The following is a 25,771-nucleotide window of genomic DNA, read 5'->3' on the forward strand; positions in this document are numbered from 1 at the left end:
AATGAACTTACTGTCTTAACAAAGCACTTTTGTAAAATGATTTAATACCCTACTGCGCACATTTTGATGGTACATGTTGAAAATTACTCAACATCATATTATAACTCATTTTGGGCCATTTTATTGCCTAAAATATATATATTTCAGATATAATCCAAGATATTTGTTGTGCAACAATAGTATAAAACAACAAAGAAAATTATTAACTCAGACACCATTACACAACTATTAGAAAGCAATAAAAACATCTGGAAATCTTCCCAAAATGTGAAGAATTGAAAACATTTTTGAAACATATTGACATATGAATGAATGAATGAATGAATGAATGCTTTCTTGGCCATATGCAGGTTGCCCCACAGAGGAATAGGACCCCCCCCCCCGACTTACACACACAACAACAAGACAACACAAGGGAATACAGTCGGAGATCGGCAGCGTTGGGAGAATAACACTGAAAAAATTACACAACATTGGGAAAAGTACAAGAGGAAAAAAAAGAGACCTCTTCACACGCTGGGCAACCTATGCGAGGACAGCATGAGAACAGGAAACAAAAAAAAAAAAAAAAAAAAACTCCTCTGCACAGAGAGCACATTAATGTCCACATCACAACATCAGAGCACATGACAAGCCACAGGGGATGGATAGGGGGGTGGGGGGTGATTCGAAGGAACACAGCAGTCGTCCTGCACCATGCTACCATTTCAGCGCGGCACGCAGACCCGCTGCCTTCCCCCGCAGGAACAAGCATCGAAGGCGTTTGGAAGGTCATGGGATGGGAAGAATAGTCATCACACAGTCGTTATCAGGGAGTTGTTTTGGTGGGCTCCAGCCTTGGGCAGCTGGCGCCGTGGTGTCCAAATGTAGAATATTGTTGATTTCTCCTTTATGCGAGCAGCGAATTTAGCACTCTGACACTGGGGCCTCCAAGGACCCCCCAGAGCCTCCAAGAAGGAAAGCTGCTTGTACAAATCACAGTGTTATTTCAAGGAATAATATTTTGAAACTGCGTTTTCTTGATTTACTGGGTCGGTACTGCTTGAATTTCCTCTTGCCCCTAAATGGCACCATTTGCTCATCCGTACAATGTTTCTTCGATAGGAAGCTGTTCCAGCTTCATCCTGTCCTTTGTGGCCAGCAGCTGTCGTCGTGAAATGGAGAAAGGTTTTGATGGCTTCCCGCTGTACAAGAGGCATCACAGCAGCAGCATGTGAAATGTGTATAATTTTTTTTGTAGAAATACATGAACAAATAATTACATACACATTGTTATCAAAATCTCCCTCAAAAGTGACCAAAGGAAAAACTGGATTTCTGATGACGTAAAATAAAAAAAACCTTCATAAAACCTGACAAAAACCCTCTATACATATTCTTACACTCACATATATTTTTTGATTTGCAGTTTATGTCATTCTAAATAATGATTATGATGACAATGGTGGCTGTAGCTCAGGAGGTAGAGCAGGTCATTAACTGAGTAGAAGGTTAGTGGTTCAATTCCTGGCTTCCCCTAGTCTGCATGCTAAATGTCCTTTGACAAGATACATCCATTGGAGTGTGAATGTTAGTAGAAAGCACTAAGAAAATGTGCTGGTGTGAATGCACAAGTTGTGTAAAGCGCTCAGAAGAGTAGGAAAGCGCTATATAAGAGCCAGTCTGACCACTATATAAGAACCAGTCCATGTACTATTTGATTATTAGGACAACCATTCTTAACTTTTTCTCACACCATGCGGTCATATGACCATGTGTCAGAAAAGGATGCCCAGCCTTAACATCTCGATTGATGCTTGACTGAAACCTCTTACTGGACTGAAATTTGATACTTTTCCTAACACTCTGATTGGTTGGAATAATTTCACATGTACTGGGCATTAGGCTTTAAAAAAACACTTGTTGCTGCCCTGGGGCAGGGCTGTGCTTTAGAGGGTTAAAGATATTCACAGTAATACAGTGATCATTGGTGGTTGATCTGATATCCTCGTGTTGGTGTTGTTCCCAGATCATCATACTAAATGTTGTTCCAGGATCAACATTGCAAGTGACCAATCAGAATGTTGTGACGTCATACTTTTGCGACTTCGGGAAAAACCGGCGTAAAACAAAAAACTGTACTAAAGCTGCGTGAAACCGCCTCTGTCTGCCGATCAACGGACCCTGACCCTAACCGTAACCCTTTAATAAACAGTAACCAGAATTGATATTGTCCTTGCAACATTGGAATTTCATAAATGCACGAATGGCTTGGCGCGCAAAAGAATAACGTCACAACAATGTGATTGGTCACTTGCAATGTTGAACCTGGAACAACATTTTCATGATGGTCTGAGAACAACACCAACACGAGGATATCAGATCATCCATGATTGGTGACTTGGAGTTCTTTCATAAAAGTCAGTGTCACATAGAGACTTTACACTGAACACACATTTCAGTTCTTTTACATGAGCACCGAGGAGAAAAAAGAATCTGCAGAATAATGCAGACAAAAATTATTCTTAATAATTAGGTCTTTTTTACATCCCTTTTATGGTGTTAAAACGATGCCAGCTTAAAATGACACTGACAATTAATATTGAAACTGAAAATATTAACATTGATTCTAATCTGGCATCATTGTGACCCCATACAATAGCCCTTCTTCATTCATTTCATGTTGTATGTGCGGTGTACTACCTGTGTTAAGCTTTGGCTTCCAATCTTTCACCGTGCTGGTCTTGATCCTGTGACTTTCTGAATAGATTAGTATAGAATGAGTAATCTATGCTCAGAAAACAAATGATTTAGTATGCATACTAAAAAATGTCTTTCTAAATCACCACCCACAGTCACACACCAGAGGCTGTAAATTCACATGTAACACTCAAGAGGCACAGTGCAAAACATAAGATCTAAAAATCATTAAAGTATAACCACAAACTAACTGAAATAAAGAATATTAATAATCAAAAACATAAACACTGAATCACCAGACTCAGGACCTTGACAGTAAGGATGGAAACCTTACGCACTAAAATGAATTTAAGACAAACAAAAATTAGAGCAAGAAACTCTGATGTACGAAAAGTAAACTGTATTGGAAATGTTGGTATTTTGCTGCTGCCTGAGCTTCTTTAAGGCAGACTCAGGTGTGTGTACAACTATCCTGTGTTCTGAGTAATCATGGACTTTGTTTAACATGCATGTTATGATGTAGTTCATATGAAAACTCACACTATGGGGTTGCATTATTAAATATAGGATGAGTAACTTGTTGAATGATATATACATTTTTATTACATTCTGCCTTTATTATTGCTGCCTGCAGTTCAGACCTGACACAAACACACTAATACAAATAATACTGACAAATAATATTGAATATTGAAACTGAAACTCAGACCTGGCACCCATGGAAAACATTTAACATGTTGTGAAATAAGAAATACAACAATAAAACACAAACTATTGAGCAGTTCAAATCATTTGTTGTGCTCATCTGTCACTACAAGGCCTTCAGACGGTTAGATAGTTTATTCCAAAAATGCATTACATCTTCTTGGCTGTGGAGAATAGATAGAAACAACTACATTTGATAACTGGAAATTTACAGGGCACTCTCATATAGTACATGAGATTACAAAGGTTGCACATCCATCTGCCAATGGAACAATGCATCATAGCTATGCAAGATATCCCTCTTAAAAAGAGAAAAAGCGCAGATTTGTTGATCAGTGGTATCTCTGTTTCCTGAACTCTTACTTCTGACCAGCTCCCTGACCAACCTCACCTGAGAAGTTGCATCAGATGTGGTGCAGTGGACAGAGCAGTGCTAGGTGGCATTTAATTGAGTGAAAAAGGCTCTCTGTGCAGAACCTCTGCTCCACACTCCTAAATTTGCCCTCCCTTTTGTTCAGTAGACTGTACTGAGCAGATGGCTGGAGGCTATTTTGTCCCAGTATATAGTAGTCGACTACTGAGTTGTTTAAATCAGCCAAAAGTTGTCAGAGCGTAAAAGCTATAATAGAACTGTGAAGTAAGAGTGCTTGGCATCTCTCCACTATCAACTCCTTGAATGCTCATTCACACTCAGCTTTCACCACACCCCTTTAAAGTGATTCCATCATGTAAAGCATGCTATTAGGCTAGGTTGGTTAGCTACACAGTGGTTATTCAATGCATTTCAATAAAGACTAGTATAACAGATAACTGATTTTTTTTTTCACATTAGTATCATTTAACTGCCAAACAAAAAATACAGCAAAATCTTACAATCTTAAGAAAAAAATCTTATCTATTGGGTCATTTTCAAGGTCAGCATCACTGACTCTTTGGAGCTGTGTTAATGACATCATACTCTGAAGAGCTGACGGTTCTACCGCTCAGTGACATATAAGTTCTGTCCTCTTCTTTTGGCTTCACATTCTTTCGTACTTTGCTGCAAAAAAAGAAACAAATGAATTATTTGAAAGCATGCTATAAAAACATCAGTAGGCTTTCCATTGTGAACATACTAACATACCAAAGGCATGCCGAACAGATGACACTGACACTGAAAAACACACCAGCGAGGACCCAAGGAACGACTCCACTGTAAAGTCCACAGTGCATTTCAGACCCTGCCATGAGAAATAAAGCCATGGACATTATATTCCTAATCAACTAATACTTAAGTTACAAGTAATTATTCTGGCATCATGACATGGATCAGCTCCAACAGAACAAATCTGATCATTGTCAACTTGTTTGCTTGTTTGTTTTTACCATAATTAATAGTATTTATGGGTACACTTGAGACCCTGTTGACTATCATAGCCCTTGACAGAATCTTGCACACTGGTAGCATCAACTTTAATGCTTTCATTTATAAAGTATATCTGTTATATGTGTTAGTACTACAGCATGTCAGAGTCACATTGGTGTTTGCTGGTACTGGACCAAGTGAACAGCACATTCTAGTGTCTTAAACAAAGTCTTAAACAGTATAGTCTGGCTGATTTAAGAGATTTAATACTCTACAAATTGTAGAGTGGTAAGCCCGTCTTGATTCCTTTTTCTTTAATTTGTGAGGTTAACTGTTGATTCATTACTGACCATAGATGTGAGTGTGAATCAATTTTTCTCTCTGTGTTTGCCCAGTGACAGACTGCAGAATTTGATAAGCAGAAGAAAATGGAAGGATAGTCAAAGGAGCTTGCAAAGAAAAGCGTCTGGACTTCTTTAAGTTGCTTGAAGACATTTCACCTCTCATCTGAGAAGCTTCTTCAGTTCTAAGGTCAAATGGTGGAGAGTCCCAGATATAAACCTAGTGGGAGTCAGGGCCGTTGCTAGCCATTTGGGTGCCCTAAGCACAAATGCTTTATGGTGCCCCCCGCCACTGAAAAAAAAAAAAAAAACATTAATACTTTTGAATTTCTCAGTGGAATTTGTTTAATTAAATAACAACAAACATGACAGTTAAACAAATAAATAAGGTTAAAGGAGGTTAAAAATACTGTTACAAATAAATACTGAAACAAAAATTGAACATTGGAACAAGAACAAAGAGCCTGGCAATAATGTGTAATTTTTTTTATAAAAAAATAATATATATAATATAATAGTATTATTATTAATATATTTACAAATAGTTTCACAATAGAATTTAAATAAGAAACTTAAATAAGAAAAATAAGAATTTGAACACAAAAGCCACATTCCTTAAGTAACTATGTTAAACATTTTTACAATTCGTTGTCAGAGTATGCCCTAGACTCTAGGGCATACTCTGACAACCAGAAAATGCAGGCGTGGTGTGCCTCTCTAGGGCCTATAGAGGCACACGCCTGCATTTTCTGGTTGCAAAATCAGCTATAAGGTCATCATATGATAGCTTCTGAGCCACGTCACCATTGATGCTGATAACAGCCAGACCACTTAAACGTTCCTGCCCCATTGATGAACGCAGGTACGTTTTAATGAGTTTGAGCTTTGAAAAGCTTCGCTCAGCAGAGGCAACTGTGACAGGCAGGGTCAGTGCAATACGCAGAGCAATCCACAGATTGGGATATACCTCTTGAAGCTGATTGTCATGTAAAAATGACAGCATTTCCAAAGCAGACGTCTGTGGTGGCAGCTGAGGAAGGTTGATGATTTCCTGCATCATCTCAGGTCCATCAATGTCAGCTACTCCCTTATCTGTCAGTGTCTTCTGTACTTCAGTGCAGTGTTTTTTTAAATCCTCCTTGGACATCCCATTCACTTTGCTGAAATCAAGCAGCACTCCATATTTCTCCTTCACTTGATTCATGGTCTCAAACCTCTCCTGTAGGGAGATTAAAGCAGAGTCCACAACACAATTGAAAAATGTGACCTCAAGCTTTTTAAGGGCATCATGGAGGGGCTCATCAACAGCTTCATATGCAAACTGCCTTTTTGTGCTCCTGAGCCTTTTCTCCTTCAACTGTGGTTCTATGTTCAGGGCCTCACAGAGTTCTTTGGCAGCTGACACAGCCTCATCAAACCCAGACTGTCTGTATTTAGAGAGGTTACTTTTGGCAGTGTCAATGAGCCTGACAGCAACATCGAGCTGCATGGAGCTGGACTGTAGTAACTTGTTCACCTGGTTTGTGATTGTAAGAAGTTCACACCACACGATGGAGCAAATCAAAAATCGAAATGAGGCTACTTCCTCAGCAAGCACTTGAGCCTCCACCTTTGCGACTGCATCACTTACAGCTTCTCTGGCCTCCAGGAGAGCATCCCTCACTTCTTTTGTCTGACTCCGGACAGCAGTTACACTTTGAAGCCTGCTTTCCCATCTAACGTCACTCCAAGATTTAAGTGTCAATTTCACATGTTTTGTTAAAATGGCCCATCGCTGGGTGGCACTGGAAAAGAAATTGAACAACTTCTGCAAATACCCAAAGAAGCCAGTTGCATCTGGAGAGGACTTGGCAGCATCAGCTATGACCAGATTCATCGTGTGAGCTCCACAAGGCACAAACAATGCTCTCGGGTTTAATTGTAGCAGTCTGGCCTGAACACCTTGCTTCTTCCCCTTCATGTTGGCCCCATTGTCATAGGCCTGTCCTCGACAGTTTTCAAATGGAATGCCAAGCTCCTTCAACTTGTCAAGGACAACATTGGACAGGTTAAGGCCAGTTGTTTGCTCCACATTTATATAGCCAAGAAAGTATTCTTTAATATCTGGTTGTGCTTGGAAACAAACAATGCGTACTATGACTGACATTTGTTCAGTGTGACTCACATCTGGAGTACAGTCAAGAATGATGGAGAAGTATTTTGCCAACTGGATTTGCTTCACAATGGCGCGGAATGTTTCTGAAGAGATAATCTGAATTAGTTCGTTCTGTGTCTCAGGGCTGAGGTAATGTGTGTGGGAACCTTCATCTTTTATGTTGGCCAAGTGATTTGCCATTACAAGGTCATATGTTGCCATAAGCTCTACTTCCTTCAAGAAGTTGCCATTGTCCGGCTCATAAAGACAGTCAGAAGAGCCCCTAAAAGACAAATTTCTGGAAGCCAGTGAGAGAGTTATTGAGAGTAATCGTTTGAGAATCTCTCGCCACTTTTTCCTTTCTGCCTCTAGTAAGGTCAACTCCTGTTGATCTATTGCCATGCTTTTCTTTAGCCGTGTGTCCAGTTCTCTCCACTTAAGCATGCACTGTATGTGGTCTTGGCTACACTCATGACCCCTCAAACGGATGTTGATGTTCGACCAGTCACTGAAGCCCTCTGTACTCAGCTTTATATCCTTCACACTGAAAAGCTTACATGCAAAGCAGAACACAGCATTGTTCTGCGGTGAGTACACTAACCAGCTCCGGTGAACCTTTTCTCCATTGGGAAGAATTTTGAACTTAAGGCTAGTGTGAAATGCTCTTCCATCAGGCCCCTTTGGAAAATTAAAATCAGAGCTGACATTAAAAGGACCTCTCCGCACAATTTCAACACGATCAGCATCTACAATGTGAGCTGGCCAAAGAGCAGGATCGGTTGAAGGGGGCACACATGTCTCCACAGTGTCACTTTCTGATAGTCTCTCAGTGACAGGACTCTCAGTGGTACTTGTGTATGGAACTGTACCTGAACTGGTGGTTGATGGTTCTTGTTCTTCTTGGCTAGGGATTGTTGCAGGGTCTACAATGGCTGGTGGTTGATGTCCAGGGATGGCACTACTACTGGATGGTTCATCCTGTCCTTGAGATCCTCCTTGAACATATTTAAGCATTGACCCTGCATACAAGAGAAAATATTCAGGGATTTTACAGAAATACAATTTTGAATCTACAGTAGGCCTACGAAAGATTGCATTATAAGACTAATAAATTAAGTAAGTCACTGGTACATTTAAAAATTACTAACTATATTTTACATGTATAGATTTTCATAATGGCAAATGGCAATATAAACATGCTGTACATAATTTGATATAAATGCGCAAGTAGGAAATCTATATTACTGGAAGATATAGGTTTCATATTACAGTTTCACCAACAGATGTCGCCCCTGATCTATGAACCTAAAGAAAGACGAGAACTATTTATGTGTTCAGACGTCAATGGCATAAATAAGATATGCGTCTTTATAGATATCCTGAAATGCAGCAACATACAAAGTAATCTTGTCTAATCTGATAATAATACTTGACTGCATCACTGACCTATCCCAAAGTTAAGGTTAATCAGTAGCATGCATGACGTTAGCCAGCTAGCAACCTGAGGAGGGAAATGCTAGTCTCACGAGTCACGATTGCTAACGTTATCTGAAAACCGTCAATTGAGTGACCATGATGAGTTGCTTTTAGTAGTCCATTCTATATTCATATCCACAACGTAAACAAACTACCCAACATCAATCATTTGCAACATTTGTTAACACAGTATGAACACTGCTAACAGGAGCTATCACAGAGTTGACGGACATGAGCGTGCAAGCAAGGGCTACAATAATGAACTTTTTTTATTATTATTATTATTTAAACATTGCCTTACCGGCAAGCGACGCCTGAGTTTCATCACGCTTCCTCTTCTTCTTTCTTTTCTCCGCTCCTGACTCCTGTTGCCGTTTCGAGGCCATGTTCAAACAGGTGTTTACCAATTATAGAACAGACCACTGGGAGTGGGGGGGCACCAGGAGGAGACTGGAGACAGGGCACAAAGCAGATTCACCCCTTTTCTCGGGAAAATTGTTTTATGTTGCTTTTGTATTGTTTAACCATATTAATGCATATGATATTTATAGTATTAATATGGTTTACTTTTTTTTTTTACGACCCTGATTTTTTTGGTGCCCTACCGGCCATTTGGTGCCCTACGCAGTGTGCGTTATGTGCGTTTGCGGAGCTACGGCACTGGTGGGAGTAACCCCACTTCCTAAAATCCACAAGGAAGCTGTCCCACTCAGACCCATAGTCAGTAGCATAAACTCAGCCACTTGTAACATTGCTAAACACCTTGCTACCATCCTTGCTCCTCTTGTGGGGAACACCCCACACCACATCAAGAACTCCACCGACTTCACCGACAAGATCCAGAAACTTACCCTGGATCCAGATGAAACTATGGTGTCCTTTGATGTAGTGTCTCTCTTCACTTGCATACCCACGACGGAGGCCGTGGAGACTGTCAGAAAACGACTAAAAGAAGACAGCTCCTTGGAGGACAGGACCAACTTCACACCCGATCAGATTTGCACACTGTTTTTTTTTTTTTTTGCCTGTCCCGTTTGGCTCTTTTGCCATCAGAATTGTTGTCTAAAGGCAAAGAAAGATGCCCAACGGATTTACTTTACCAAATTGACCATCCCAGCCTTGCCGTAATGGTCCATTTGATTCACCTTTTATTGTTTATTTTATTTTCACTTACTGAATACGGGACAGACTTGACTGGGGGAAAGAAGGGGAGAAAGAAAGAGGGAAAGAGAAACAGCTGAGAAGAGGGACGGGGGAGAAGGGCAAAAGACAAAAACCAACAGAATGGGCAGAGAAAAAAAAATGCATATATCAATCACCTGGATCACCTGCTGAGAAAGAAAAAAGAAAGCAAGCAAGCAGAAGAGAACAAGAGTAATAGAATAAACAACATCACAATGATATATGGGAATATGACAGTAAATACTAAATATTAAACATTATTGTGCAGCACATAAGATCAACAGAACACAGTGTGCTTTGAGGTAGGAGCCAAAAAGGGTGTAGTTTGTGGGTGTGATCACCCGTGTGTACACCTGTGAGCATGGACGCGCTCGTTTTTTTCTTTTTAAAGGTTCCTTCATGTAATGATCTGCTAGAGCAGGGGTACCCAATCCCGGTCCTCGAGAGCTACCGTCCTGCAGCTTTTAGATGCATCCCTACTCCAACACAGCTGAATCAAATAGTTTGATTACCTCTTCAGCATGCCATCGTGTTTGGCAAAGGCCTGATAACAAGCCATTCATTTGATTCAGCTGTGTTGGAGTAGGGATGCATCTAAAAGCTGCAGGACAGTAGCTCTCGAGGACTGGGATTGAGCACCCCTGTGCTAGAGGGTGTGGGGGGGGCCACAGCCCCGTCCTCCAGGGCATGAAGCAGGTATGGAGGAGATCAAAACTCCAGACATCCAGAGGCCCCCAGAACACAAGAGACCAAGGAAGACCAACAGAGGGGCAGCCGCGCCACTGTCCCAGAAAGAGCTGAGGAGAGTCCCAGATGAGGGCTCACTCAGTAGCCGCGGAGCAGAAGCCAGGGGGAGTTGCAGTGATACGCCCGTGAGCTCCGCCGGCAGCCAGCCGTGCCTGAGTGACCGAGCCCCAGGCCGAGAGGCCGGGGGCACCGCACCTCCGAAGTGGCCAGAGCGAGCCCCAGGCTCCAGGCCCCGATAAGCGGCCGCCAAGGAGTGAGCCGGTGTGTACCTGGACGCCCATCCCCGGACACAAAGAACCACCAACGCACCGATGTCTGAGGGAGTCCGCCACTACCCTGATGGTACTTTGGATTCCGTGTATCGTGCCCACCCCCAAGATCCTATATGTATGTGTAATGAGAGTGTGAGTAATGTGAATGTCTAAGTTGTGGGATAAAATTGAGGCAGAGGCAGCCAGAAGGGGACGGGGGGGGGGGGGGGGGTAGCCTCCTCTGCACCCTGGTGACATACCCCTACTCCAAGGCCCTGCATGTGTGGGTGGTTGTGATGGAGCAGGAACAGGGAGGCAGCTGGAGATGGGGAGGGAAGGAAGGGAGGGGAAAGTGACCCCTCCATGGGGCCAGCTCCCCCGCTGACCCCAGTAGGCACCCCCATACTCCGCGACCCGCCAGGGAAAGGGGGCCCAGGCCCATCCAGACCGGGGCCCAGTGCAGCAGCGCCTCCCGGCCCCACAGAGCCCGGGACAGTCCACCCAACCCCACCACAGAGAAAACTGCACCCACCCCACCATCCACTCATCTTCCAGACTACATAAGACAATAAACACCCAGGCTGAGATCTTCCTCCACCTCTCCTGTATCTCCCCCTCCTGCAGAAAGAGCTCCTGAGGAGAGGAAAGCTCCTGCAAGATGTGACAATCTCCCCCACCAGTTGAAGAGCCCCCCAGGTGGCTCGATGCACCGGCGGCACCCTGCTCCAGGGCTGGGCCCCCATGCACCCACCCGCCCACAACCCCGGCAACACACCAACCAGGACCCAAGCCCCCGAGGCCCGGCCCAGGCCCCAGCCCAGAGACGGAGCACCCCCAGAACCTCACGCCCATCCCGGACCCACCCAGGGGCAGCCAGGCTACCAGGTCAGTAACCCACGTCCGTCAGCGCAGACCCTCCCCTAGCCCCGCTGTACGCAGCCGCGAGGAAACAGTCACCTGAGAGCCAACAGAGCCCCTAACCGGACATGACCGCTACCCCGGGTTGAGCCCCCCAAGGAAGATGCCTCCGGGGAACCCCCCGACGCCCTAAGCCTGTCCCTACCCCCACACCAATCACAACAGTGAAGGCGGGACCAAACTATGACCCCCCACCCCCACTAGGTGATGGAGCTGATCATAGGAGCCCAGAGCAATTGATCTGATGTGGTGGCAGAGGCTGTATCAAGACTAATGTAATCTAATAGATAATTTCTATATTGGTTAGAATTAAGATTATTTTTATTTTTCCAGTTCATGAGGACTGTTTTCTTGGCTATGCATAGGGCAGTGAAAACCATATGGGCGATATTCTTTTCTGAAGTGACATTATCTAAGCTGCCCAACAAACACACTAAGGGGGAAGTTGGAATGTTACATTTCAGACACTTCGATAAGTCTTCACATATCTCGCGCCAAAACTTCTGAACTGGTGGACAGAACCAAAGAGCGTGGATATAATTGTCCGGTGAATTGGTTTGGCAGTGTGAGCAGTTGTTGGTAGACGTAAAGCCCATCTTGAACATCCGATGACCTGTATAGTGCACTCTATGTAATATTTTGTATTGAATTAATTGAAGACTGGGGTTTCTAATTAGATGAAAGGTTTTTAAGCAAATCTGAGACCAGAAGTTTAGGTCTAAGTTAACTGATAAATCCGCTTCCCATTTTGCAATAGGAAGTGATATTGATTCATCTGTTTTAGAAAGCATTCTGTATATTTTGGATAGTAATTTGGGGGTTTTAAGAGTAAGAAATTGAACCACACTTGGTGGTGTTTGTAGTTCAACTTGACCTGGTTTAAATTTCTTTTTTACTATGGATTTAATTTGTTGATATTCTAAAAATCTTTTCTTGTTGATCCCATATTGTGTAACTAGTCCGTCAAATGAGATAAATTCTGTTCCTTCTAGTATATGTTCTAAGTATTTGATTCCTTTACCACTCCAATCTGAAAAGTTTATCATATTATTGTTTTGTAATATGTCAGGGTTGTTCCAGATAGGTGTACGTTTGCATGGGATTACTGAAGACGCCGTCAATTTTAGAAACTCCCACCATGCTGTCAGAGAAGAGCTGATGTTGATGCTTTTAAAGCATTCATGTCGTTGGATGTTTGAGCTGATAAATGGTAGGTCTGAGATCTCTAGATTATTGCAAAGTGCTTGTTCTACATCTAGCCAAGGTTCATCTAAGAGGGTATGCTTTAGCCATCCTGAGATAAACTGAAGCCTGTTGGCTAAGAAGTAGTGCTGAAAGTTAGGCAGTTCTAGTCCTCCTTTATCCTTGGTCTTTTGTAGTGTTTTTAAGCTTATACGTGGGGGTTTATTTTTCCAAAGGAATTTGGACATACATGAATCTAGAGATCTGAACCAATCTTGTGGCGGTTTAGTTGGGATCATTGAGAATAAATAATTTATTTTTGGTAAGACCATCATTTTTATAGCGGCAACCCTTCCCATGAGTGATATGGGTAGACATTTCCATCTAGCCAGATCATCTTCTACCTTCTTTAAAAGTGGGATATGGTTTAATTTAGTTAGATCTGCAAGCTTGGGAGAAACATTAATACCTAAATATTTTATATTTCCCGATTGCAGTGGTGTAGAAGAGGAATTATGGAGGGAGCAATTAATCGGTAGGATTGTAGATTTTGACCAGTTAATTGAGTAATCTGATATTCTTGCAAAAGAGTTTATCAATTCAATCACCCCAGAGATATTGGTTTGTGAATTTTGGAGAAAGAGTAACACATCATCCGCATAAAGGCTGATTTTATGTTCCACGTTCTTGCATTTTATGCCCTTAATTACTGAATTCTGTCTAATTGCTGCTGCTAGTGGTTCAATAAAAATTGCAAACAGTGAAGGGGAGAGTGGGCATCCCTGCCTGGTTTCATGTTAAATAATAATCTTTACATGATGCTGATTTTCTTTCACTCACCCTGCAGCAGAGAACTAATAATAATAATGATAATAATAATGGATTGGATTTATATAGCGCTTTTCAAGGCACCCAAAGCGCTTTACAATGCCACTATTCATTCACTCTCACATTCACACACTGGTGGAGGCAAGCTACGGTTGTAGTCACAGCTGCCCTGGGGCAGACTGACAGAAGCGAGGCTGCCATATCGCGCCATCGGCCCCTCTGAGAAGAAAAGTCAGAGTTCCAGCCATCTTGTTACAAAAAAGTGAAGTTTAAAGGAGTCTGAAGTTTGCACAGGAAACAATTTACATGATTATTTGTTAAACATTACCAGTGACAAGCTGTTATGGTGAAAAGTGAAGTGAATTATTTTTTTATCTATTCTGTTAAAACTCTCAAATGATGTTTGAGAATATTTTTAGTGCGTTAGCGCAAGATAACAGTGTGATACAGCACATATTTTTCACTCAGTAATAGGGCTCATTATCGCCTTTAAAATATGTGACAATGACAGTAATGGTAATTGTGCAAAGCCCAGCGTTCCCATGTAACTACTGTCACTACGAGGATAATTATTCTGCTTCAAAAAATCTGCTAAGATACCAGCATACAGCTGTTTTTTCAAAAAGTTATGTTCATAAACATGATAGACGAGAGAAAAAGAAAATCCTTCACCTTTTCCCTGTGGAACTTTTTCCTCGACAAATATGATGTTTAATCTAAATCGCAGTGAATCAAAGGATGATAGAAATGTTAGCTTTGCATAAAACCTTGATATTTCTTCCATATTTAAGATATAAAAACTTACATTCTTACGAGCTTCATAGAGAAGTCATTTCCACATATGTGAGGTTTTTTAAGAACTGTTCAGGAAGCGATGTAAAAAGAGGAAATAACACAAAAGTATGAGTGTCAATATTAGATAGATGCTTTTACCAGAAGTGGCTGTTAACAGTAACACCTTCTTTTCTGACCATGATCTCCACAACACGTCTTGCACCACTGAATGTGCTGTAAACATTTCTATTCACTTAGTAATAATGTTCATTATTTGGCTGAAGGAATAAAGTAGATTAATGTTTCTATTTTCTAAACAAGAAATTGAAAGTTAAAAACAGTAACAGTAAGACCGATGTTGTGTAAATTTCATTAATAAATAATATGTACAATATTACTTATTAATGAATAAAGGTGTGTTCACCTGTCACGTGCACAGATAAATTAAAATTTCTATCAAAGCCTACAGAAATTGAATTTGTTTTTCATCTTTGGCAGTTACACAAGTTGACACTAGGTGGGAGTGTTTTCGGGGGTTAGTTTGTCCTGTCTCTGAGCAGGAGCGTTTTCATTGTTCTACAATGTCATGGCTGTCAGGTTTCAATTAACGGACTCAGGCGCAGACCGGGACTCCTTACAGGATTTACAGATTTTATTTACACAACGACACCAGGTGATGCTATTTACAAAGTGCTGGAGGGAGGGGAGGGGGGTCCAGGGTTCCGGGGTATGTGAGGGAAAAGACGGGAATCTGACGTCCTCCAAAGGCTCTCTCTCTTCACTCCCCACACTGGGGAAACACCATCCACTCACTCGTCCACGGGATGACAGGCAGGCAGGGAAAGGTCCGGGATAGATCTGTACACAGAGATTATAGTTAGAGGCGAACAGACAGAACGAACTCACAGATCCTTATTTACAATCTACTGAGCGACTGACGCTGATAACTCAACGATCCAGCGACGAGTGACACAGTGCTGCTGTCTTAAATTGGCCTTGTGATTATCCCGATCGGCAGCAGGTGCGTGGGCCAGGGGCGGGAGCCCATAATGAGCATCGCCCCGGCAGGAGAGAGAGAGAGAGAGAGAGAAAACATGTTGCCTAATACAGAATCAGCTGGTGAGGCACAGGGACCATGACAATGGCCATGTTTGTGGATTTTTTTCCAGCTTCCATATAGTTATTATATAGTCAGTGTTCACTGAAATACAAATATAGTCAGCCACAACTAAAATCCAAAGTCATAATTATAGTTAACTTTTGATGACAATTATGAAAGAAAGAAAGCAGAACTGCAATGACATTGAAAGAAATAGCAGCAGGGAAACGTAATCTGATACTGTGGTTTTGTTTGAAACCACAGTCTGTATTGTTACGAATAGTCAGAGTTTTTCCAAACAAAACCACAGTATCAGATTACGTTTCCCTGTTGCTGTTTCTTTCAATGTCATTGCAGTTCTGCTTTCTGTCTTTCAGACACACTACTGTCAAAGTTATTACTGGTAATCAACTTTTGGACTCAAAATGCACAGCCCAGCAACCAACAGAGTGCTACTCAACAAGTTTTATTAAAAAGTTTGGGTTTTTTTTAAATAAAAAAAAATAAAAAAAAATCAAAGCAGCAAAGACTTGAGCCCAAGGAAACACTGGGGTTTACAAGATTCAGTTCAAGTGGTTGTTCTGTCTGAAGAGGTGAAAGTGGTAAGCTGGAGCAGAGGTTAGTTTAAATAACTTAATCTTTTTTAGTAGTTACTTGATACTTTCCAGAGAAAAGCAACAATGTAGGATTAGACTGACAAGAGTTCCTCAAGGCGGTGGAAGGTGGACAGGCAGGTATGTATTACACGCAAGTTTCCACAGTTTTCTTCTCAAGGAATGTGGCAGAGAGCGGTGGCTCAAGCTGGTCCTTGAAAACCCAGTTACTACTTATCAGATAGAAGGGAAGTGTGACAAATGCAAAGCGTGAAGCTACACCAATAGGCAGAGTCCAGAGCAACGGCCATAGATAGGGCAAAAACAATTAATAAATAAAAGGCTACAGAAGAACCCCAAATCAGCACCAAACCATGACAATCAAACCCTTCTCTGTCCAAAACTTTCTGCGTTTGCTATGTCAACAGTAGCTATAATGTTCCTCTGCATTACACTAAACAGAAGGTTTCTCACTCCGTAACAAAAAGTCAAATAAAATACATCATGTACATGTCTATACTTATAGATACCTAGGAATATCTATTACTTACATAGTAATAGTAGTGGTAAAATAGTTCAATTTATGTCTTGCATATTTCCACAACCCTCTATCCATAATCACATACTGTGTATGCTACCATTGTATATAGTGTATTATTACTTATTTTGTATTTGTTTGTATTTTATTTGTATTTTTGTATTTTTTTTTCTTCTGCTATCTGTACCTGAGCTGAGATAACGCACAAATTTCCGCACTGTGGGATCAATAAAGCCTTATCTTATCTTATCATATCTTATCTTGTCATTATTTGGTGCATGTTACTACTATGTCAAGTGTAGCTGTGTGGCAGGCAGGATGAGGACCCAAATAAAGGACAGGATGAATGAAAAGAGGAAGCTTTATTGCTGTATTAGAAACACAAACTAAATAGAAAACTCAGAAACTAGAAACTAAGAACTGGAAACAACAAACAACCCCTTATCCTAACACTAGGTGGTAGTGTGTTCATATGCTAGCTCTGAGCTGGAGACTTCTAATTGTTCAGCAGTGTCATGGATATGATTATGACTTCCATATATATAAGCTAAAAACTAGTCACGATTAAAATTCATTGCTGAATTAACTTTGACTGTTATGACAATTAGCTAATAAGAATATTGTGTGTTGACATGAATAGTCAGATTTTTTTGGTCCCTGGTGTCTTTTCTTTAAATGTCATTGTAGTTCTGCTTTCTGCCTTTCAGATCCACTGCTGTCAATGTCAACAACCAACAGAGCGCTTTATTCATGAGACTCAGAAAATGCATACTGATTCCACTGTCGTGGTGTAGAGACATAAATAAAAAAAATATGTCTTTGACAACAAATTATGGAAAAACTGGAAGTTTTATTTGAAAAATAGTCAAAGGAGCTTGCAAAGAAAAGCGTCTGGACTTCTTTAAGTTGCTTGAAGACGTTTCACCTCTCATCCGAGAAGCTTCTTCAGTTCTAAGGTCAAATGGTGGAGAGTCCCAGATATAAACCTAGTGGGAGTTTCCCCCCACAGAGGGACAAAAGGACCCCCTGATGATCCTCTAATCGCCTGAGCCAAGGTGGGAAACTGGGCGTGGGTCCCAATCAGCCAGAGTTTTGGGTGTGTTCATTGTGAAACCTGGGGGTTTACGACACCAACTCTCTGCCATCTATAATCCAGTTTTGAGATCCCTTCCCAGACGCCTTAACGCCCACTCACATCCTGGGCCATCTGACCTCAGGAATTCGCATGATAAGGTGGGGCCAGGTTTCACAATGAACACACCCGAAACTCTGGCTGACTGGGACCCACGCCCAGTTTCACACCTTGGCTCAGGCGATTAGAGGATCATCAGGGGGTCCTTTTGTCCCTCTGTGGGGGGTCACTCCCACTAGGTTTATATCTGGGACTCTCCACCATTTGACCTTAGAACTGAAGAAGCTTCTCGGATGAGAGGTGAAACGTCTTCAAGCAACTTAAAGAAGTCCAGACGCTTTTCTTTGCAAGCTCCTTTGACTACGATGACCTGGATGACTGAGAACCTTCACAGACATATTTGAAAAATACGTTTTTTATTTGTATTTTAACAACAAAGAAAGTGAATGGATGGCCTACCTTGTAAACAATAATAGAAACATTTTCTTGTGCATTCTGCTTTCTTTCCATTCTCTTGTTATTTTTTTTAAATGAATACAATTTATTTTTCTTTAATACGTAAAAAAAAAAAAGATTTACAGAAACATTAAATAAATTTGTCATTCGAGCTGAATTTTACTTTCAGCTCAGAGTTTCTGTGATGTTGAAGAATGTCTTCTCTCTTTGGTGTGAAACATGTGGACACTAGAGGGCAGCGTGTTGATTTATTAATTCCAACTGAGTTTGGAAAAGAACCGACTTCTAAATTATCACACTGACACTTAAAAACACTTAAAAAGTCATTGTAATTATGTGAATCTTGTAATATTAACTAATAATAGTATTAGTTGTATTTAGAGTCCAATTGACCATTCAAAAAATGTGCAGGTACAGTGTTGTCAGTCATAAAAGGTTAATCACAAAGAACATACTAATCTATTAAAAGTTCTCTCGGGTTCAATGACAATTTAAACATCTAAAGCATGTTATCAGGTTGAAATTGTTAATTCTCCAGATGATAGAGCAGTATTACAGGTGGTTTTAAGTTATTAATACACCTGTCTGGGTTTTTAGGATCTACTTTCACAACTTGAAGTCAGACCGTAAGATTTTTTTTTTTTTTACGTGTTTATTTCTTTTTCTTTCTTTTTTTTCACAGAAAAGAAAGAAAAAGAAAAAAAAACACCAACACATCCACACACACACACACACACACACACACACACACACACACACACACACACACACACACACAAAAACATATTTTCACTCAATTACCCACAGATATAGAAAGAGAAAAAGATAAACTCCAAGAATGAATTGTCCCTTACATTTACTTCCTATTTAACTGAGAACATCTTAATCGCAACCACCCCCCCTCAACAGTTGGGACAAATCATTTGGCAAATAAGAAAGCAAAGGGGACCAAACATTGAGAAAGAGACCCTCATTTCCTCCTAAAATAGCGGCAGTTCTTTCGTGAGGAATAACTTTAAATAATTCTCTGTACCACAACGTCACAGAGGGAGGTTCATCCTTAACCCAATTAATGAGAATACATTTCCTAGCTACCAGCAATAGTTTGTCACATAATTTGCGCTGCAAGTGATTCAATGTTACTTCTTTTGAGGATAGGCCAAGAAGAAAATACCCGGGGTCCCTTTGAATCAGATTGTTAAAAATATTACTTAGTTCTTGAGCTATGAAGCTCCAAAATCTTTTGATTAATTTACATTCCCAAAAGTAATGAAAAAAAGTGCCAGTTTCTTTTTGACATTTACTACAAAAATGGGAAATATGAGGTGCAATCTTATGCAAGACATTAGGAGCTATATAAAGGCGATGTATGATTTTGTATTGGGTTTCTCGCAAGCGGTTGCAAGTAAAAGTGGAACTACTCATGTTAATGGCTCCTTTCCGTAAGATTTAATGGTTGAGATGGTTCATTTCTGTGTGATCATTTTCCTCTAATCACTTCTGTAGAATAGTTCAGTAGCTCCTCAATCTTTGTCTGAAGCTCTTTGGCTTTCTCTGCATTCGCCCCCTTTTCCATTGTCCCTGCCACCTGGAGCCCCCTCAGCACTGACTGCAGGGCATCCGCATTCTTGACGGAGTCCATCTGGTCTCTGTCAGTCCGGATCTCCTCCACCCAATCCAGGTATGCCTGAAGTAACCCAAGGTCATCCACAAAGTTTGCAATGATCCTGAGTTCCGGCCGACGTTTCTCCAGTTCCTTCAGTCTTCTCCTCCCAGTTGCTCCAATGTCATTTCCAACAATGCTGTACAATGAAGAAATCACTGGTTAACAGATTTTTGGACATGCCTTTTTACAACCCTCAGCTATTATCTAACATTTAAAAAAAAAGGAACCCAGATTAAAGATGGCAGTGGTATAACATGGAGTGCATTGGACACATGCAGATTTATTTTTTAATCTTACGTCAGTGTCTTCAGAGAAGTGTTTTTGCTGAGACAGTTGACGATGTTTTCTGTTCCTCTCTCTGTGATGCCGGTGATGTCCAGATAAAGTTCCTCCACAGTGTTGTTGTTCTCCAAAGCATTCCACAGCTCCAAACCCCCCTCAGGACCCAGGTTGTTGCCGCACATACTGTACACAGAAGCAGGAAACATATTCTGTGTGTGCTGCTTATATCAAAAAATGTCAAGGGGTCATGGGGAAAAGCATTTTTTGTGGCAATCAGAAACAGAATTTCTACAAATCTCACACTACTCACCAGAAGTGTCATTATCCTATAATTGGAAAGCATCAGCTTAAGCAAAGTTTTAATTGGTTGCTTGCTTCCATTAATTCTCTGCTAGTTTTCTGAGTTCAGGACACATTAATTGATTAATCACACTATAACTAAATGTATTAAATTGCATTACAATTTTATGTATATGTAGGGTGTATGTGCAAAAGAGTTTGAGAAATAAAGCTAATCTTTAATTAGTTTGTCTTGGCCCCTGAGTTATGCCTTTGAGTTACACCTTTAGTGTTTTGGATGCTTGGCCTTTAGTTTTTTCCACTTTTCAAATCTAATTTCGGTAAGTCTCTGGAGTTTATTTGTGTCAGATTCTTTGTATTTTGATTTATTTCCCAAGCCTCCTCCAATATCCCTTTATATGTCTCTTGTCTGTGCATCTTTATTTAGTAGTCTTTATTAGCTGGATGGATGGGTTTAATTATTGTTCCTAGTTTTTAATTTATTTCTAGCTAAGTTTTAGTTCCTGATTTGTTTTTGGTTTTATTCGTATACCTTCCAGAGTTTTGAGTCTTTTTTAAAATCCTGTTTTACTTCATTAGATTCTCTCTCTTGTGTTTATCTCAGTGATGTTCAGCTATGTTTAGTTTCCCTCCTGTTTCTGTGTCCAACCATGCCCGTGTTTTCCTTCGCATCATACTGTGTTGATAGTTCATGGTGCGGTCACAGTTTTTTCTCCAGCGCTCTTCTTTTCTGTAAGGTTTGTGTTTAGGATATTATCACCTCTAATTAGGGCTTGTTTTTTGTTAACTTACTGTCCAGTCTGAATTTGAGTCCAGTCATCCTGCATTTCACAATGCAGCTATGCAATATTTCTATGATAAATATGTTTTTGGACTACTTTCCATGTAAATGGCTAAAACATAACATTTAAGTCAGTCACTCACTGTAGGTTCTAAAAAATAATTTTCACCTGAGTGTTGAATATTTTAAATGACTTACAAGAGCTTCTTCACTTGGCACTCATTTGATTTCAGAATAGCAGATTCTAAAATAGCTGCTTGCTTATCCAGGCAGTTGTATCTCAAACTGAAAGAAAGAAACTTTTGGTTAACATTGTTTTTGGACGTCTTACATGTAAGGGGGTTTGGGTCCATCCCAGCATGCATTAAACAAAAGGCAGGGTTCACATCCATCACAGAGCTAACACACATAGAGAGAAGCATGCAGACACGGGGGGAATATGCAAGCTCCCCACAGAATGGCATCAAACAGCTGGAAAGCTCAAACCCCAACTTATTTTTATTTTATTTTAACTGCAATATATATTTTTAAGTGAATATAAAATGAGCTACTCACTAGAGAGATTCACATCGATGTAGAATTGGTCTCAGTCTGTTGAGTCCTCGGTTTCCGATGTTAGAGTAGCCCAAGTTGAGCTCTTGCAGCTTGTGTGGGGAAAACTGCAGCACGTAGTGTATCGCTGCACAGTCCACAACACTGAGCTTCATTTTAAACAGGTTGAGTTTTGTGATCTCTGGTGCTGCAAAGCTAGTGGTTTCCTTCATGTGGAACTCCATCAGACAGTGGAGAAGATTTAGGGCTACCTGGTTTTCCAGCTCCCTGGTTTTGAACTGATCTCGGAACCACAAACCGAGCCTGTTGGGGATGCTGTCCTCTTGCTCGATGGGAGAATGCACAAGACCTTCTAAATGACCTGACAACCGTGCTCGCAGCATTCCCATGAAGAAACGTGTGAACATTTGGAGACTTTCGAGCTTATCCACGCTAAGGTGTAAATTTTGAAGGGGTGGAGCAGTAGAGGACGATGGACGTACCCCGAAGCACCAAAAGTCAAGAGCTTGTATTATGTCGTCCTGGCTGGAGAGGTTGATTGCACAGTACAAGGCAGCTAGATGTTCTTGAACAGTAAGGTGGAAGAAAGAAAACATCTCCACTGTCTCCTCTTTAATAGGCTGGAGGATATGACAGAGAAAGGTGCTCTGAACATCAGCAGGTGTGACACCGTAGTTCTCCAAATCTGCTTTATCAAACAATATCTTCTTCTGTAGAAGGTTTTCATAAGCCAGTTTCCCCAGTTTCATCAGTTGTTGTTTAGCTAGGCTAAGAACCTCTGATCTAGGTGTGCTTCTCTCTGTCCTCCCTTTTAGTCCATGGTGTTTGACTGCTGTAAACAAATAGCAGAAATAAACCTCGCTGACTGTTCTGGGTGGGCTTAACTCCAGAGACTTCGATTCACCTGCATTGTTAGGCTGTGAAGAGAAGAACTCAGCCATAGCGGTACAGATGATGTAGCAATAAAGAGGGATGAAGGAAAGCACAAATAGGTTGTCATTGTTCACAATGTAATCATACACCTTTTGAGCAACTTCACTGTCTTTGTAAAACTTGGTGGTGTACTCCTTCACCTGGTCCTCCTCAAAGCCCAGCACCACACAACATCTCTGGAAGAAACGCTTGGGAGCTTCTGTAGATGGCCTTGTTGTAATTATGACTGATGCTTCTGGAAGAAGGCTTCCTTTTACCAAAGCCACCATCAGCTCTGACACCAGAACGTTTGATTTTACATCAATGTTTTTGTCTGGTCTGTTCCAGTCCAGAGGGGATTTAAACTCATCTAAACCATCTAAGATGAAAAGCAATGATCTTGGTGTGGTGAGCAGGTCAGGTAGAGCCTCCTTTAGGTATCGGAACCGTTGTTCAAGAAGCTCCAGTAAACTCAGTGGTTTATCAACTAGATTGAGCTCTCTGAAGCGTAGGTCAAAAATGCAGGTGAATTCACGCATGTTCTTCCCAATTGCCCACTCGTAGACCAATCTCTGTACTGCCACACTCTTTCCTATACCTGCAATACCCTTCACTTTCACCCTTTTAGGGGCTCGTCCCAATGCTTCTTGGGGGCTCAAAAGATGACCGGGCCGGATACGCTGGCAGGCCTGGTGGACATAGATGCGAGCACGTCTGCCCGCCAAGGCAAAGTACTCATGTTGGCTACTGTCAACTAAGTCATTGTCTTCTGTCACGAAAAGGTCAGTGTAGCGGATCTCGATGTGAGAAGCTGAGTTTGAAGCCTCCCTGTTTCCCTCTGAGTAACATTTTAACTGCTCTGTGCGTTTCAGTAAGGTTGTTTTATGGGCAGAAATTGAAACTGGAATAGAAGATAAAGATATTTTTAAAAAACTAAATTACATTATTCTGCAGTGTTTTATAAGATAAAGATTGTGGCTTCTTGAATTCAGTTGACCTGTTTTCATCCTACCTCGGATGCTGGCCAACTTTAGACTTCTGCAAGATTTTGGCTCTTCCTTAGCTGCAATATGAAAGTCAGATCTCCTTACTTGATTGCAAGCACAGGAATCAAATCACGAAAAATTGCATTTGCCTAATGTCAGTTTACATTTTAAATTGACTGATTATGTCCATTTCCAGCTCTATATACATTTTTTTATAGACTCAAGTAGAGAAGTTTGTGTGATTAACAGTTCAGAATAACCCTTTTTTACAGTATAACGGTAAATCAAGGCATACATTCAAATTCATACACATATTCCATATACAGCAAAAAATGAAACCAGGAATTATAAATTTAAAAAAACAGGACAACATTTATTGCTTATCTCTATAAAGAAAACATACCAGAAATAACGTACACTACTATATAATTCATATGTAAACATTTTTTTTGATGAAACAATGAATTCATACCATTAACGTCAGTGGTGAGGGTGAATCCTTTGCTCTTTGCTTTAAACAGTTTAGCAATGGGGTTTTTGGACTTCTTGTCTGTTGAAATCATAGAATAATTTATAGTTATTTTATATGCATTTGTTTAAAATGTCAGATTCACAGGTGACTCTGCTGACTGAGCATTTTCATATCCCTGAGTCTCATCATCAGGGAACTATGAATACCTGATCCAAATATCCAAATCACTGACACATTTTAACTTATGATAGTTGAGCTCAATGTCCATTATCTCTTAAAACTCTCACCAAAGTAAAAAAAAAAAAAAAAAAATCCTGGCGAGGCATCAAAGCTGATTGTACCCTGCATCTAATCTTCTTTCATGTCTTTCCTCAATAGGTTGTAAAAGTTGTCTTCTATTAACAGCCCCTCACGATCAGCTCAAGGTTGCAAAGAAGATTAACTTCAGTTACACCTGTTTATGTAAAAACCAGCACATTAAAGCAGCCTCACCTTCAACTTTCACAGATGTAGGTGCTGATTTAGTGACTGCATCGTTCCTGCAGTGTCTCTCGACCCAGACCTGCAGGTCTCTGCAGTAGTAATCCTGCACTTCCCTTAACACCTGCAGGAACTTTTGGCTGCTGTCCTCTGTGGCACACACTGTCTCCAGTGCCTTTGCCACAGCATTGGAAGGCGACCTCTCCAGCAAAGACAGGTAGCAGGCAGACGAAAGCACCTCGGCATCACGGAGCCAACGCAGCAAGGGCGCTGGATGGTCACATGTCCACTTCAGCAATAAGTCTCTCTGAGAACGGAGCAGCTGCTGAGCTGAGCTCATAACTTCTTACAATAGTGCTGACCCCCAAAGCAAAAAAGTAATCAAAGCTTTAAATGAATTGTTACTGTATTCAGTAATATAAGAGAAGACCCAAACTTTGATGTTTCAGTTCTCACACATATACCAAACTGCATTTATGCACATGAACAACAATAAGGATTTCTGTACAAACGGTACCATTCTCAACACATACCTTATCCGTGCACTGTAGTATCTTTACATTAAGCTGTGGTTTTAATCCACATCTAGTGTTGCCATTGCAGTCTTGAGTTTTGGCACGAAGGCAGTTTGCAGTCTGTTTTAAGGAGCAGGGAGGTGCAAGCAGCAATTCAAACAAGCTTTGAAAGGGTCCAGAGTTCAAGCAGTTAAAGCCTTTGTACCTGACTCTGATTACTTGGTTTTGTTTGAGCCTGAAGAAAAATTTATCTCAAGGTGATAATGACAATAACTGCAACAAAATGGAAACAAATTTAAAATAAGTTATAAAAGTTGTTCCACATGTAGTCTGTGTTGAATATCTGCTCTGTCACTACACACTGCATGGAAATGAAATTACTCATATTAATATATTTAGTCAGATCATTTTAAAAGGTGTTAAATAAAGACTAAGTGCCCTAAAA

At 40.9% G+C, this 25,771-nt stretch overlaps 1 protein-coding gene and 1 long non-coding RNA gene across 2 annotated transcripts; both read right to left on the bottom strand.

Moving 5' to 3' along the window:
* Positions 1-3,252: 3,252 nt before the first annotated feature.
* On the bottom strand, positions 3,253-9,497 carry LOC145431841 (uncharacterized). Its single transcript, XR_013912148.1, has 6 exons — positions 8,982-9,497; positions 8,074-8,223; positions 6,038-6,289; positions 5,230-5,362; positions 4,508-4,604; positions 3,253-4,423 (listed from the first exon to the last, which is right to left on the bottom strand). It is a non-coding gene; the product is annotated as an uncharacterized LOC145431841 (long non-coding RNA).
* Positions 9,498-19,735: 10,238 nt separating this feature from the next.
* On the bottom strand, positions 19,736-25,285 carry LOC113031527 (NACHT, LRR and PYD domains-containing protein 3-like). Its single transcript, XM_026183668.2, has 7 exons — positions 24,824-25,285; positions 24,332-24,409; positions 23,886-23,936; positions 21,965-23,774; positions 21,608-21,694; positions 20,344-20,511; positions 19,736-20,182 (listed from the first exon to the last, which is right to left on the bottom strand). Exons 1-7 carry the CDS (start codon positions 25,149-25,151, stop codon positions 19,861-19,863), a joined length of 2,844 nt encoding a protein of 947 aa, XP_026039453.2. The 5' UTR covers positions 25,152-25,285; the 3' UTR covers positions 19,736-19,860.
* Positions 25,286-25,771: the final 486 nt, after the last annotated feature.

Source organism: Astatotilapia calliptera, chromosome 11, assembly GCF_964374335.1.
Source record: "Astatotilapia calliptera chromosome 11, fAstCal68.1, whole genome shotgun sequence".
NCBI classification, from domain to species: domain Eukaryota; kingdom Metazoa; phylum Chordata; class Actinopteri; order Cichliformes; family Cichlidae; genus Astatotilapia; species Astatotilapia calliptera.